The 15542-nt window shown below is 39.5% G+C and overlaps 2 protein-coding genes across 7 annotated transcripts in view; both read left to right on the top strand.

Annotated features, from left to right (window-relative positions):
* si:dkey-61l1.4 (collagen alpha-1(I) chain) overlaps positions 1-9420 on the top strand; it is a 62970-nt gene extending 53550 nt beyond the window's left edge. For 2 of the 4 annotated variants that reach the window (XM_053228839.1, XM_053228838.1), the window contains 20 exons: positions 740-793; positions 903-1010; positions 1093-1146; positions 1252-1305; positions 1700-1753; positions 1876-1929; positions 2029-2082; positions 2216-2269; positions 2801-2854; positions 4153-4206; positions 4297-4350; positions 4451-4504; positions 4722-4739; positions 4825-4878; positions 4974-5036; positions 5183-5348; positions 7728-7834; positions 7946-8023; positions 8111-8293; positions 8379-9420. In XM_053228839.1, the coding sequence (XP_053084814.1) occupies positions 740-793; positions 903-1010; positions 1093-1146; positions 1252-1305; positions 1700-1753; positions 1876-1929; positions 2029-2082; positions 2216-2269; positions 2801-2854; positions 4153-4206; positions 4297-4350; positions 4451-4504; positions 4722-4739; positions 4825-4878; positions 4974-5036; positions 5183-5348; positions 7728-7834; positions 7946-8023; positions 8111-8293; positions 8379-8534 (1527 nt within the window). In that variant the 3' untranslated portion in view covers positions 8535-9420. The remainder of the gene's footprint in view (positions 1-739; positions 794-902; positions 1011-1092; positions 1147-1251; positions 1306-1699; positions 1754-1875; positions 1930-2028; positions 2083-2215; positions 2270-2800; positions 2855-4152; positions 4207-4296; positions 4351-4450; positions 4505-4721; positions 4740-4824; positions 4879-4973; positions 5037-5182; positions 5349-7727; positions 7835-7945; positions 8024-8110; positions 8294-8378) is intronic. The other 2 variants (XM_053228837.1, XM_053228841.1) reach the window with 1 other exon arrangement.
* A 167-nt stretch (positions 9421-9587) lies between these two features.
* Positions 9588-15542, top strand: part of man1b1b (mannosidase, alpha, class 1B, member 1b) — an 18098-nt gene continuing 12143 nt past the window's right edge. Inside the window, exons 1-10 of one of the 3 annotated variants that reach the window (XM_053228842.1) lie at positions 9725-10004; positions 10417-10504; positions 10583-10698; positions 10868-10976; positions 11060-11163; positions 11693-11826; positions 12380-12465; positions 12591-12770; positions 13478-13626; positions 13859-14047. In XM_053228842.1, the coding sequence (XP_053084817.1) occupies positions 10603-10698; positions 10868-10976; positions 11060-11163; positions 11693-11826; positions 12380-12465; positions 12591-12770; positions 13478-13626; positions 13859-14047 (1047 nt within the window). In that variant the 5' untranslated portion in view covers positions 9725-10004; positions 10417-10504; positions 10583-10602. The other 2 variants (XM_034298992.2, XM_034298991.2) reach the window with 2 other exon arrangements.

Below are 15542 nucleotides of genomic sequence, written 5' to 3'. Positions count from 1 at the left end.
TAATAAATAGCTACATGGTGGAGTGTTCCAGGTCAAATAAACAAACAAACAAAAAAAGCAGAGATACTATTACCACCCCAAAGTTGATTATTTTCCAATAACAACATATCCCGAAGTGTTATATTCCTCTTATAGCACAACAGTTAGGCACCAGTGATGAAAATCATAACAGAAAACTTAAAGTTGTCAGAGCTGCTGTTATAGAAAACCAATCAACACCTTCTGACCAATCAGATTTTCGAATTCAGCATCACTGTGGTTAATGCATACACCATCAGACCCACACAACTACACTGGGAACCACAAAGTCTTCCCTCTGAGAAGACTTTAATTTGCGAATATCATTCATGAAAGACTTCTACAGAGATACCAGTTTTGTATAAATGATCAGTGACGTAATAACTGCTGACTTTAGACTTCCATTATAAGAGAATTTTGAGTAAACAGGTTTTCTGTACATTCCTTCAATACAGAGAATAGACACACTACAGTTGGGGTACAGATTGTGGAGTATTCCTTTAATGCAACAGTTAATAACATTATGAACGTTTTATTTAATCTTAGCTGTATTATATCAGCTATTTTACATTGTGTATTTCTTTTCATGATTTTGGACTATACTGTTGTATTTTGGAATACATACTGTTTATTTTATCTCTTGATGGACTTTATTCTGTAATACGTAAATGAACGGGAATAGAAATGTCTTTGACCTCTGTGTTAAAATAATCTGTCACAGGGGGTAACCGGACAAAGAGGACTAAAGGGGGAGATGGGAAAACCTGGACCACAGGTTGGTGTATTGCTATATGTATTGTCTCTCTCTCTCCCTCTCTCTCTCTGTATATATAATCCCATAATGTGATCTCATACTGAATCCTCTGATAATGCCCCTGTTTCAGGGAGCTCCTGGTCCCAGAGGCTCTGAAGGTTTGACAGGTCCTAAAGGATTACCAGGAATTGAAGGTTCGAAAGGTGACCCAGGCAGGCCAGGACCTCCAGGAGAGGCGGTGAGTCTGAAAGACGGGCTGTTAATCTGCTCTCATTTACATGAATCACACCAAATGCCATTGTTTGTTGTTTCTTGTTAAGGGGCCAGATGGCTTTCCTGGTATCAGAGGGCCTCCAGGACTTCCAGGATTAGAGGTACAGCTTGATAGATAATGTTATAAGTATGAGCAGGTGATGCAGGCTTTTCAATCTCACACCGTGTACCAAGTATTTCTAGTAATGGATTGCTCCTGTGCACAGGGGCATCAAGGGAAGATGGGAGCTCAGGGGTCTGTTGGACCTCCAGGACCTCAGGTCAGTGTTTCTATCCCTCATATATGATAGTAGTTATTATAGCTGATATCACAGCAGATAAGTCCTGAAGCCCTACTAAAATATAACATGTTCAAGTAAGGGCTTTTGTCTAAAACTTCCTGTTTCTGTGGAAAATTTGTGTACTTCTCTTTCACTACAGCTACAATAATAACTTAATGTAATTTATAATGTGTAAAAGCGTTCCTAAATCTGTAATAAGCAATTCATTTCAAAGACACCTTAGAAAAACTGAAATTCATAATATTGACATGCAATTGATCTGGCTAGTTTCTTAATTTCAGATTTTTTTCTGGCCCAGAAATTAGCTCCACCCCCTAACCAAACAAACTACACCACATTGTTACCCTTATGCTTTCCTTACTATGTTTTTCAGGGTCCAAAGGGCAGACCTGGCCTTGATGGAAGGGATGGACAGAAAGGGCAGAAGGTCAGGTCACTTTTTTTGTCCAATAGAATGATTTCCCTTCTCTTTCTTATTGCTTTGTAACATATCCAGTGATGAATTTAACCCAATTCTGTGTAATGACTAGAAGCTCTTGCCTGTTTCAGGGGAAGGATGGCCGAGATGGACAGCCTGGAATTACCGGGAACTCTGGACGGCCAGTAAGTAAATAAGGACAATTTTACACACTGTTACTGAGTTTACATCAATGATGTAAATCATTGAGAATCAGCTAAACTAATATACTGATTTTCTCTTAGGGAAAAAGAGGGAAAGCTGGTCAGAAGGGGCCAAGAGGGACCAGAGGAGAGAAGGTGAACATGACTACTTCTAAATAATAACTAATTTTGGTAATATTAATAAATTAATAAATATATAATAAATAATTTTGGTAAGATTTGATAAAACAGAAATATTGTTTGTAATGGATGTGTGTGTTTTTTTCAGGGACAGCAGGGGTCTGTGGGGTGGACTGGACCACCAGGAAGGCCAGGCCCATATGTGAGTGATATACCCTCCTCTGTTAGTCCAAAATGGAATTCTAAGTCCTGTAGTATTCCTCCAAATCTGCACACTGGTTGTGTAGTCATGTGGTACATAAACTGTCGAGGGTGCGAGGGTGTAAAAGCAAACATTTGGGACAGTTGTCAAGTCTTGACATTACTGTCCCAAATGTTGCATCATTGGTTCATCATACTGTTGCATCCAACTTGCTCATCATAGCAGCCTGATCTGTTGTCCAGCCTAATAGACACATGGGCTTTTGGGTAAATTGCTGTTTCATATGATGCATTAAGGGTGCATATAGGATGCTCTTTTGAATCTTTTGAAGAGCACTGGGACTGAAAGACCAGAAGAGTGCCATTTCGGTCAGGACTACACATTATTTCTGTTAGAAAGCATAATAACCCTTCTCACATTTGCACTGTTTTTTTTTTTTTTTTTTTTTTTTTTTTTGAGCAAATAATTTATTTCTGTTTATTTTAGATTTCTCATGTATCTTCTGTGTCTACATTCTTCTCTCTGCTGCAGGGTTTGCCTGGCATAAATGGAGAAAAAGGAGAAAAGGGTGAACAAGGACCACAGGTATGATGCAATTCCCATCTCAAAGTTAAAGGTCCTGTGTCATATTTCCACATAATTCTGTATTATCTTTGAATGTTTATGAAACACCACTCAAGTTTTTCATAGACTCCAGGTGTTCATTAATATTCAGTTGATTCACATAGGAATTATTGCTCTTTTCAGTGAGTCAGATTATTTGGCTCAGTTTACAAATAATCTGAGTCACTGAAAAGAGCAATTTCAATTTCTGTTTGGTTCCCAAACGGCTCCTTGACATTTCTTTTCTCTAAACAGATAAAAATTTGCAATATTTTAACTAGTGATTGTTTATCATTGTCTAACTATGGCTGAAATTATTCTATGAAATCTTACTCTACCTTCTAATTGGCAGTCGGTGCTGCTACTCCCACTGGTTATGGAGTTCTCACTGGAAAACTAATTATTTGTTTGTTGCTCTTTCTGTAGGAATGGTACATTTTTTCCAGGATATTTTGAGTCACCGTGTTCACTTAGAGTTCACTAGTTAGTAGTGACGTGTCATTAGCGAACGAGTCGACTCTTTAAGTCGGCTCTTTTTGGGGACTTTTGAGAGCCGACTCACACATATGAGTCATTTTTTCGTTTAATAGGTATTACCATTACCCTTGCAGTACAGTTTAATCAAAATGCTTCCACAGAAGTCTGAGACATTTTTAGTATGAATTGTAATGTGTATGTTTGACGCTCAGCTATGTGTGTATGAGGCAGCATGAGAGAGTAGATCCGCTGCTTGTTTAAATATGTACTATATGTAGACAGTGTGGCTTAGGCTTAGTGTGGCTTAGTCGATTATTTCTAAATAATTTATAAAATGAAATGAAAAGTAATGTAGAGTAGAACAGTTTTTTTTTCAGTGACAAGACACTTGTTAGTGAGCTGAGCCAAATGATCTGACTCACTGAAAAGAGCCTAAATTCCCATCAACTAGTTAGTGTTTACTCAATAAAATGCTGGAATATGTCCCAATTTGCATACTAGTGTAAATTCATGTGAACATAGCATCATAGTAGTGTAAATATATATAGACAGTATATGCGGTTTGGGCCACAGCCCCAGGCCAATCATAATAAATTATTCACATGCATCTTTCTCATGTAGGTAAAGTTATTTTGAGCGACATGTAAACATTTTTGTCACGACTAAACAGAAGAAATCATACTAGATACAAATTTCACAGTGTCTCATTGTTGCACCTTTTAGTCTAAAAACGACCAGAATAGAGAAAAATAATGTATATTGTGTTTTCCACTATATAATGTTGCTCTACCTTCTGTATAAAGGGAGAAAAGGGGGAAATGGGACCAAAGGGACCACCAGGGGGCGATGGAGCAAAGGTATTGTTCATCTATTTACAGCACTACTGTATCCTGATTAATGTTGTATGTACATGTGCTGAAAATCTTTACGCATGTTATGTATTTCAGGGACAGCTGGGGCTTGTTGGAGAAATGGGCAAAGACGGTCCAAAAGGAGAGCAGGTGGCATGCTTAATAACATCTAAAATACACCAAATGCAACATAACCAAATCAACATTCAAAAGGTGTAGAGAGATTAGAGATGACATGCCTTGTTTTTAGGGTGATATCGGACCACCGGGGCGAAGAGGGGACCCAGGTCTACCGGGCATGCCTGTAAGCTCCCTCCTGTTATTATCCCATCCGAATATCTAGCGTACAGCATACTGCGTTAGTCGGAGTCATGTTAGAGCTCGCATAGAGCTCTCACAGGACAGTTTATGGTGTGCTAATGAAGTCTTTTAAGCACTTAGAGAAGACAGTGATCCTTCTTGAAGTGCAGATCACTCAGCATAAAATGACTGGTAATTCTGATCACCTCTGTCTTCCACAGGGTCTGTTCGGAGAAAAGGTAGGAAGCAGGGATTGAATTGAGAAATAGTACATTGCGTAATGTCATGTGTGCATCTGAAACACAAAGCTTGTTCTGTTTGCAGGGATTAAAAGGGTTTCCTGGTCTTCCTGGACGTGCAGGAAAATCAGGGTTACCTGTGAGTGGAATATTTCTATTTCCTACATTATGGGCTGATCCAGAAATTTACTGAGCTTTATTGTAGTTACTGACATTCTTGGATGCTTCCTGCAGGGACCACCTGGTCCTCCGGGACCCCCAGGATTATCTCTTAACCTCACAATGGCTCAGCTAAAGGCAAGTAACTCAAACAGGATCACATTTTCAGGATCAGCCATCATGATCATACACAATCTTACACATTGTCAGTATGGATACAGTAAGAGGAAGAAAATTCCTACTTCTGTGTTACTAATGTGTGTGTTTTCTTTCTCCCAATTCAGGACCTTATGTACCAATCAGACAGGCCCAACTACCCCCTCATCAGAACTCTACTGAACTCTTTACAGCAAGACCTGCGGCTCTTCATAGATCCACCTGATGGCACTAAAGAGCGTCCGGCAACCACCTGCTTGGAACTGATGATATGTCACCCGAACTACACCAGTGGTATAACTCGTATTCTTTACAGCTAGCGTTACTTCACAAATAGGTTTTGTCTCAAATCACATACCAGCAACTAGTATATATTCTTAGACCATATGCTAGATATATGATTATCTAGTATGTCAATTCTTTGCAGATCTGTAGGTCTGTATGTCTCAAATTGATCAATTTCCTGGCACGGAGATGACAGTAGTGGGCTTCTCTGTGCTGGTGGTTTAACAGCCCACACCAGCTTCCCATCAACAACACCATCTTCTTCATCGGACGTCATGTCCACAGTTGCTGTCTGCCACACTTCTCTTTCCAGGTCTGTCTGCAGGACCTTAGACCTGGACTGCAGCAACTGCAAAACATAACAGCAACTTAACCAGACAACCACTGAAAAGCTAATAGCATTTTGAAAAGTAAAAAGCTTCCTCAACTACATCAGTCAAACTCATTAACTTGCGCTACTCTTTCTTTGCTTGTTTTTTGCCACAGCTTTAACAGTTGCTCAGCTCAGCGTTTTCAGGCTGGGCCATCGAATATTTCCTCCTCAGGGTTTCATAATACGGCTTGCAGGATGCTGAACAGAACAAAAATATATTAGTAGTAACAGAAGACACTTTATTAAATGTGTAATCCAATGTCTAAAAACATGAAGAACAGAATTAGGAATTGCTACCGTTTATAACTCCTGGGTCAGCGTCAACAAAACTACTCCCACACAGCTCCTGCAGAAGGTGTGTATTCACGGCTTGCTTGTGAGGAGAACTTTAACCCTTATGTCAGCATATGATAGTGTAGGTGTTAACAATAATGTGGTAAGATAAATCTCCTTATTTTAGAAAAATGGTTTTGTGTAATGGTTGTCAAAATAGCTAGTTAAATATGTAGTTATTATGTATCCCCACTGTTTGGTTCTTTTTTTTTTTTTTTACATTAGGTTGATTAAATTAGTCTGTATTTATCTGCAGTAATGTAGTTTGCTGTGACCTACAATACAGCCAGCTATTTCCTCCCTTGTGCTGTAAGACCACAGCAGACACCTAATGCCTTTCTCTTACAATTGCCAGTCATTAACATATGAAAGGCTCTCACACAGCAGGATAGCCAGCAGTCCTCACAAATACCTGAATTTCATCCGTAATAGTAATAGTTCGTCAGACTTCATGGATTCCTGAACATGTCCGCTGACTTGAGGTACATGGTTGTTTGTGGACATTCACTGTTTTGCGTAACATGGCTCCATTTTTACCCTCATACGTCTGACAAACTTGATGTTAAGTGGCAGTTTACTATTTCCACTTACTTCCAGATTTGACTCTTTTCATGCAGTGTGAACTCGCATTATATGGCCAAAAGTATGTGGTCACCTGACCATCACACCTATATTTTGGCCTTCCCCAAACTGCTGCCAAAGTTGGAAGCAAGCAATTGTCTAGAATGTGACAATGCCCCTGTGCACAAAGTGAGGTCCATGAAGACATGGTTTGCCAAGGTTGGTGTAGAAGGACTCGAGTGTCCTGCACAGAGCCCTGACTTCAACAACTCTGGCATGAACTGGAATGCTCAGTACCTGACCTCACTAATGCTCTTGTAGCTGAATGGGGACTAATCCAAAAATGTAGTAGCCTTCCCAGAAGACCGGGGGCTGGTATAGCAGCAAAGAGGGGACCAACTCAAATCGTATTAATGCCTGTGATTTTGTTATGTTCAACATGCTCATGCGAATGTTCACCTGTTCACATACTTATGGCCATATTGTATAGATAGTACACCCTATTCACTATCAAATCCCAGGTTTATACGTATTAATGTACTCGTTCTAATACATTATAGTTTCTATAGTAACAGCTAACTCACAGGGACTTGTATGATGGACACGCCACATAATGTAAGGTTAATAATAAACAGATTAAATAGATTAAACTTTTTTTTTAAATGTAGAATTTTACATATATATATATATATATATATATATATATATATATATATATATATATATATATATATGTGTGTGTGTGTGTGTGTATGTATATGTATACGTATTGCTTGTTTTGCGAAACGCATCATTAAATATAACTATAAATGGATAAAAATGTATGACATGTTCTTTAAAAATAATAAAAGTAATAATTGGCAAATTTCTGTGGTATAATGAATAAAACATTTTGGGCTGTGCTATTACTGGAAAATAACTGTAAAGTAACAATAACTCCACCATGTTGTTGATTATTTCCCTATAATAGATTATCTTGAACTTAACTTTTCTGCAGCTTCAATGAGTTGTACTTAATAAAATTTGAAGTCATGAAGTAATAGGCCTGATTCCATGATTCTTTCATTGTAAATGAATTTGCAGCATCTGATAAACATTGTATGATGGTTTGTTTATTTCAGGAATGTATTATATCGATCCAAACCAAGGCAATCCTGCTGATGCTCTTCTAGTCTACTGCAGCTTCAGTTTAGGAGGTCAGACGTGTCTTTCTCCACTCCGGTCACAGGTAAAGCACAGCTTAGTCCTCTCTCAGGTCTTATTTCTGCTCCTAAAAAGCTTGCTGTGACTGTTTGCTCCCCGTGGATTTAGGAAACTAATACGTATCCCTGTGCTGCAGGTCCCAGTGAAAGCCTGGCTCAAAGACTCACAGGAGGATTCTTTCACATGGCTGAGTAGGACAGAGCTAGGCTTTCAGGTACGTTGCACACAAAGCTCAGGGGATCTATTACCTTTTACAGGCTTGGTTTTTTCTTTTTGACCTCTTTCATTCTCTGTTCTGAAGTTTGAGTATACAGAAACCAGCGTGGTGCAGATGAGATTCCTGCGGCTAAACAGCAAGCAGGTCACACAGAACATTACTTTCTCCTGCGGGCAAGGGAGCAGGCAGGGTTCAAGCGAGCGAGAAATCAAGTTTCTTGCTGATTCTCGGAGACAGAGTTTCTTGGGGACGTTACGAGATTGTGTGGTATGCTTCTTTTCACATTATTTCAGTCAATATACCTGACTTCTTGCGTGGATATTTCTTATTAATCATACATTTTTAATTGCAGTCAATGGAGGAGCTGGATATAAGACCTCAAGAGTCGGTGTTCCAGTTTGAAACCGAAGACCTGGAGCTTTTGCCGATCAGAGACTTGGCATTGTTTGGCCACAGTGACCTTGCAGAAGACTTTGGATTTACTATAGGACCTGTGTGTTTCAGCTAGAGACCTCTTGATGACACACAAACACACACACACACGCACACACGCACACACACACACACACACACACATTCCCTACAGACTGCTGACTGCTGAGCTGGTGTTAATTAGTCCCTTGTTAAACACAGCCGCATTTGCAGACAAAAGGAGAGAAGCAATTCTTCAAGCTTTAGCCATATCGGACGTTGTTGTTTTCTCAGCAAAAAGAAAACCGAACCAGCTGACACTTTCCACTTTCTTGTACCTTCTAGTTTACCAAAGTTGCCAAGTGGCAATGATACTTTGCTGCACACATTGTTGAAATGAACTGTTTTGTTTTTGTCGTACGGTGTTTACAATGCTCTTTGTTTTAAATCAGTGCTTCTTATTTATGTCAAGTTCATGTTCTAGTACATGCCATCATCCAGGTTTCTTGTAAAGCTGTTGATACACTACAGTCACCTGGTTTGCTCGAAGATGCACTCTCATTTCAGGTTGACACAACTTACGACCAAACGCACTGTGAGCTTAGCTGAAGTTTAAGACGTAGGATGGAAGGCCGGCATCCATATGAATCAAATATATGACATTCTGTTGCATTGCATATTGTGTCATAGCAAATGAATAAAAGGGGTGAAAATGTTTAGTTTATGAATATTAAATATTGCAGAGGTGAACGTATAAGCAAAATTTATTTTAGGTGCTGCTGTCTGATGTGCTTTTTGTTCAGGTTTTTTTTTTTTTTTAGATATGTACAAAGATGTTTGAGATTCATAATGTTCAAGATATGTTAATTTATATGCTGGTCATTGAATTAATGACATTATGACAAGATATTTACATATTCTATGCAATGTAATAAACAGTTCTTTCTGTGTCTGATCCCGGATCTTTTTTATTTAAACCTGAATCTGACAAAAGAAATGAAGCAATTGTCTTGCCTTTTTACTCCAGACGTTATTGTTATGGAAATAGTTTTAGGCAGAATCCTAAATCGCGTCCTAGTCCCTAAATAAGTGCACTACATAGTTTGTAAACAAATAGCTTTTACACGATTTGTAGTGCACGACAGTAGGGAGCCGTTTGGGATTCAGATTGCGGTTTATGATTGGTCGTGGGTGTGGCTCCGCCCCCTCGGGGGATTTGTAATCAAGCCACTCGTGACTACAGCAGGTTCATGAGATGAGAAAACGGCTGAGACGCCACAGGTGCGTAGTTACGGGGAGTTATAGCCACGTCGGCGAAAGAAGGGTCCCTTGAAAGGGCTGGGAAATGGCTTAACAGATGTATTATTCGTTTTTTAAAGATGTAGCCACTCTTTTTGAGATTGGTACAAATATCAAATTGGTTGTAAATCTCTCGGCTGAATGTTAGAAATGGTCGCGGCGGAGTAGGCCTTTGTCACGCCTCGGACTCGCGTGAGAACGTAAGCGGACCGAGAGAGCTCTGGTCCGGGGGGGCGACTTTGTGTCGTGGAACCGTTTACTTAGAAAGGTAACGTAAGCTCGTATTTATGTTTTTTTCTGGCGAAAACAAATGTGAAAGCTTACTTTACGGCTAGTCATATTATAAGTACGTACTTTATACCTACTTTTTAGCTGAAAAGTTGTTTCTGGGTAATAGTTGTCAAAAACCGTTATAGTACAGCTGGCTGTATGTCATATCGTTATATGTGATAGGATATGATATGAGCGGTTTTGCTCCGCTCCTTAGCAAAGGCATGGGATGAGATCAGGACAGAATTGGTCTGTTTATTTCTTTTGAGAACAATATATGTTCATATAACATTCGTTAAATGCCTTTGACACAGACCACTGCCTAAGATTTCCCTCCTGGGACTCACTAACGTCTGCTCATCTTTCTGTCTATTGACGAAATCGATCTGTCTCTCTGTCTGTTGAATCAGTCTAATAGCTAACTGTGCATGCCCATGCATCTGCAGCTGTCTACCATCCACTCAGCCGCTGTCAACAGGAACAGACTCTCCAGGAGATGTGTGTGAGAGCTGTACTGATATCAGGGTTGTCCTCGTTTTGCTTTTCCTTGCATCCCTGACTGTGTTCTTTCTTCAGGGACGTAGAGACCTACAGACATGATCGCACCAGCCAGAAAGGATTTTGTGTCTCTAGCAGTAGATGAAAGTGGGGCTTATACGAATGGCAAACAGCGCAAGCAGTCATACTTGAGGGTGAGATTACATTTGAATTAATGCTTACTACTTATCCACTTTCACAGTCTTTCATTTTCTAGGGTTCGTGCAACTGAAATAATACATTGCAGGATCCGTGAACTGAAATGCACTGATCCGGTTTTGCATCTCGCTCTCTCTCCTCATCATGTTTTGCATGTACGTGCAGAAATGGAAGCAGTTGTCCAGCCTGCAGCGCAGCCTTATCCTGTTTGTTCTGGTTCTGCTCCTGATCAGTGGGATTGCCGGATACCCCGGTCTCTTGACACATTGGGGAGGTACGCATGGCTTTATGAAGCATACTCTGCCCAAAACAGATAGATCCAATTTGTCACACCGTTGATACACTCTTTTCTTTCAGCTCAGTCAGACACAGCAGAAGGAGGGAACGATGGTGGTGGGATGCTGTCACAAATCGAGATGAAGAGTGAAGGCAAAGCTATTCTGCTCGAGCCTCCTTCAGAGGTTAGTGACCCAATTAGAGAGGGACGTGCCCTTTTTTCTGCATTATTGTTCATTGTTTGATGATTAACCTGATTTGCAGCTTTAGAGAAACAGGTGCAAAAGTTTGTGTATCCTTATTTTAAGATAATGAAACCAACAGGACAATTAATGTCAGTTTTTAACAGGGTTTTAAAAACCTTCTGGTTATTTCTCTTCTATGTTTTGTGTATAATTTTTTTGATGGTTATTATTATTGGTAATGGTCAGTTACTTTTAAATTGACAGCTCATAGCAAACTGCTTTAGAGTTTGAGCCTGTTTTGAAGTTTTCACGTCTTATCTAAAGGAAAAAAAAAGCAACTGTTGACTTAGTCAGGGTAACATTTAGGTTGCGTCTTTGGTTGTATATTGTATGCAATTCATCAATATTCAACAGTTGTTATGTTGATGATTTGTAAAATAGAGACACCTTTTTTTTATTTTCCTCCCAAGAAAGCAAGAGGGTGTAACCCTGTGCACTCACCTGAAGGTCTGTTTCTCTTCTTCACCAGAGAAAGGGCTTTCGTAAGCGAGGACCACCCATCCTACAGAACCGCTCACAGTTTAAAGGAAATGGCTCTGAGCCACAGGGAGTGGAGATGAAGAAGATGGTGCAGGAGGAGGATGGGAACAAGTCCCTAATCAGGTCAGACAACTTATAGCTAGGATTGTTCAAGATATAACTTCACAAATAATAAATTTTCCAGAACCTAGAAAAGAACAGAAAGATTATTTGGAGATCACCTATAATGGAGGTTTGGGGCAGATGTTGAATTATCAATAAACATTAAAAATGTTTATCTATATAAAAAAAAATTAACAACTGCAACCATTACACTGTATGGTTTTAGGATGAGACAGATGACAAAGCCATAACCAATGTACTCAATTTTATCCAACTTTCCAACACTTGAACAATTCATTAAAGATTATTCTGGTTCTGTACACTTTTAAGTTTTTTGTATCCATGTCATTTCATTAGCAGCAGTGTTGCTTGCCTGTAAGCCTAATTGACTAGTCTAAAAATTGGAAGGAAAAAAAACACTGGCGGCCACTATCCTACTGCTATGAATACAAACTAATTACCAAGATATGAGCTCTTCAAAATCTTTTTAACATTTATTTTAGATGTGTTTTTGGACAGTGTTATCTCAGTTTTTTTTTTTTTTTTTTTTTTTTTTTTTAAATATTGCTTGTAGTTGGCGTGGCGCCGTGATCAAAATGGACGAAGTCACGGATACTAAGAAGAAAGAGATGCTGCCTGAGTCCGAGGACTCGTCAGTAGGTCTGTGTTTGTGCTCTTTCGCTTCCAGTATTGTAAATATTTTTTTAAAGCTGCAAGAGTAGAGACGCAGCGTCTGTTTACAGTGTAGCATTTTGAATGACATTTTTCTCGTTTTTGCTCTCCAGTGGCGAGCAGGCTGGAGGCAGTGAGGGAGGCTTTCCGACATGCCTGGAAAGGCTACAAAGACTTTGCTTGGGGTCATGATGAGCTCAAACCCATTTCAAAATCTTACACTGAATGGTTTGGACTGGGACTAACTCTTATTGATGCACTGGATACTATGTGGATTTTGGAGCTGAAAAAAGGTGAGTTTTTGTTTTTGTGGGAAAACAGAATGTCCTAACAATGAACAGGTTTCCCAGGTTTACTCATATGGGTGTGGTTCTTAAGTTCGGTAAGAAATGATAGTCAAAATACATTCAGTCTACTGTCATTTATACACATCTCCATTTGACCTTTTTTTAATTAAATTATATCTTAGCATTAAAATAAAACTCAAGGAAAGTTAAAGTTGCAGTTGGTTAAGTGCTGAATGTAGGTTAGAAACTTGCCAGAGGTAGGCTTGACACTTATTTGAATTTGTATAGAAGGGGGAAAATGTAATGATGCACCAACATGAAAATTTCTGGCCAAAAGTGAAACCAAAATTGAAGACACACTAGGTCAGAAGAGGGGGGAGGGGGGTGGCGGGAATAACAAAAATATTTTAGATAATCAGACATTAGCTTTATTAACAAAGAATGAACTTTTCTAAAATAATCTTCTACTCTCTTTTACTGATCTACTAATGTGACTTTTTTTATGCTGTATGCAAAAAAATAATTGTGCAAAGGACTCCACCAGGGCTTACACAGTAGTGAAATTATTTTTTTTTTTATTACTTTGCCACTGCGAACCCAGGAACTTACATTTGAAATAAGCGGAAATAAGTGTTGCTTGCTAGCGCAGCATAAACAAGACGTGGCAGTGTCGTCAGCAACACGTTGTCAGCTAAATTCTCATCATCTCACAGAGTTTGAGGAAGCCAGGCAGTGGGTGGCCACACAGCTGTCCTTTGAGAAAAACGTGGACGTGAACCTGTTCGAGAGCACCATCCGTATACTGGGCGGCCTGCTCAGCACTTACCATCTGACCGGTGACGCATTGTTCCTGGACAAAGCTGTGAGTGTGTGTGTGTGTGTGTGTGTGTGTGTGTGTTTGAGAGAGAAAGTCAGCCGTATGTGTATCACATTATCAAGTGCCTCCTCCACTCCTTCTGTTAGCACATGTTCATTTTCCATTCCTCCTCTTCGCCAAGTGTCAGCGTCTGGAATTAAAAAAGGCTTTTAGTCATTTTAAAGCTTCTGATCTCAATCTGCTAATGCTGTTTTTGATTCTGTACACGATCATGCAGAAAGACATCGGCTCCAGGCTGATGCCCGCTTTCAGCACACCGTCAAAGATCCCATACTCAGACGTGAACATCGGTAGTGGTGTGGCTCATCCACCACGCTGGACCTCTGATAGCACTGTCGCCGAGGTGACCACTACACAGCTGGAGTTCCGCGAGCTGAGCCGACTCACCGGAGATCCCAAATACCAGGTGGGCCTGGTGTGTGTGTGTGTGTGTGTGTGTGTGTGTGTGTGGCACATTACCTGATTTCCTCATGATACTAGATTGAAAGCAACCAAAACTTGTTCTAGATTTTTTATTTGAGTAACAGGTACCTTGATGTCATAGCTCTACAAGAAATGTCATTTGACCACAAAAAAAAAAAAAAAAAAAAAGACAGAAGCGTCTACACTACACATTTTTGAAAAACCAGTATTATTACAAAACATACATCTTGAAATGTGTGGCACTTAGATTACATAATGTGATTAAAGATTCCTGTGAATGACATTTTTAGTTCTCTGACCTGCCAGCATTTACACATTTTGCATATGAGGTCTGTATTTTAATATCAGAGTATGCTGGTATGAAGTGCGCTGTTCTTTTGTCCCCAGTGAAATGGCAGATGAGCCAGTTGACACTTTAGTCTGGAATGACTAACAACTGAATAGGTATTTTGAACTCTTTGATATTAACTGAACTGTGGAAGCCCTGCCACCTTCTCTCACCTTACATTGATAATGTTTTGGCTGGTACTCTTGTCTCGACTTGATTTTCCTTCTTGAAAGATACACCGACATGGCGCTGTTGCCATCTGTCGAGGTAAATGGAGAATGTTTTCAGGTGATTAATGTGAAATAAAATCTGTCAGTGTGTTTTGGACTTAGCTAACATTAAGCATGTACATAGCCAACATCAGTTAACTATATTTATTGGCGATGCAACCAAATGTCCAATGTCTTAAACACTGAGCTACCACATACGCACAGTCAGGTCTATAAGTATTTGGACAGTGACACAATTTTCATAATTTTGTCTCTGTACACCACCACGATGGATTTGAAATGAAACAATCAATATATGATTGAAGTGTAGACTTTCAGCATTAATTCAAGGAGCTTTCCTCGCTATTTCATGACCGATTAAGGAGATAAAAGGTCTGGAGTTGATTCCAAGCGTTGAATTTGCATTTGATAGCTGTTCATGGGAACTCTCAATATGCGATCCAAAGAGGTGTCGTTGCAAGTAAGGGAGGCCGTCATTAGGCTGAAAAAACAAAACAGACCTATCAGACAGATAGCAGGAACTTTAGGAGTGGCCAAATCACCAATTTGGTACATTCTTAAAAAGAAGGAATTCTCTGGCAAGCTCAGCAACACCAAAAGGCCTGGAAGACCACGGAAGACAACTAAAGTGGATGATTGCAGAATTTTGTCCTTGTTGAAGAAAAACCCCTTCACAACATCTAGTCAACTCAAGAAAACACTGGAGGAGGTAGGCGTATCATTGTAAAAGTCTTCAGACAAGAAACACACACATACATACATATTTACACACACAACTGAGCATCCTCCATCCTCTTTGCAGTTTTTTTTTTTTTTTGCAAGTTTTTGCACATTACATTATGCTGCTACAATATTTATTATACTGTACATAGACTGCTACTCTTATGTTTACACTTTCAGCTACTTATGTTGTACTCTCT

The sequence above is a fragment of the Pangasianodon hypophthalmus genome, chromosome 24 (assembly GCF_027358585.1).
Source record: "Pangasianodon hypophthalmus isolate fPanHyp1 chromosome 24, fPanHyp1.pri, whole genome shotgun sequence".
NCBI classification, from domain to species: domain Eukaryota; kingdom Metazoa; phylum Chordata; class Actinopteri; order Siluriformes; family Pangasiidae; genus Pangasianodon; species Pangasianodon hypophthalmus.
The sequence above is the reverse complement of the archived record's forward strand: the minus strand, read 5'-3'. Positions and strand labels throughout refer to the sequence as shown.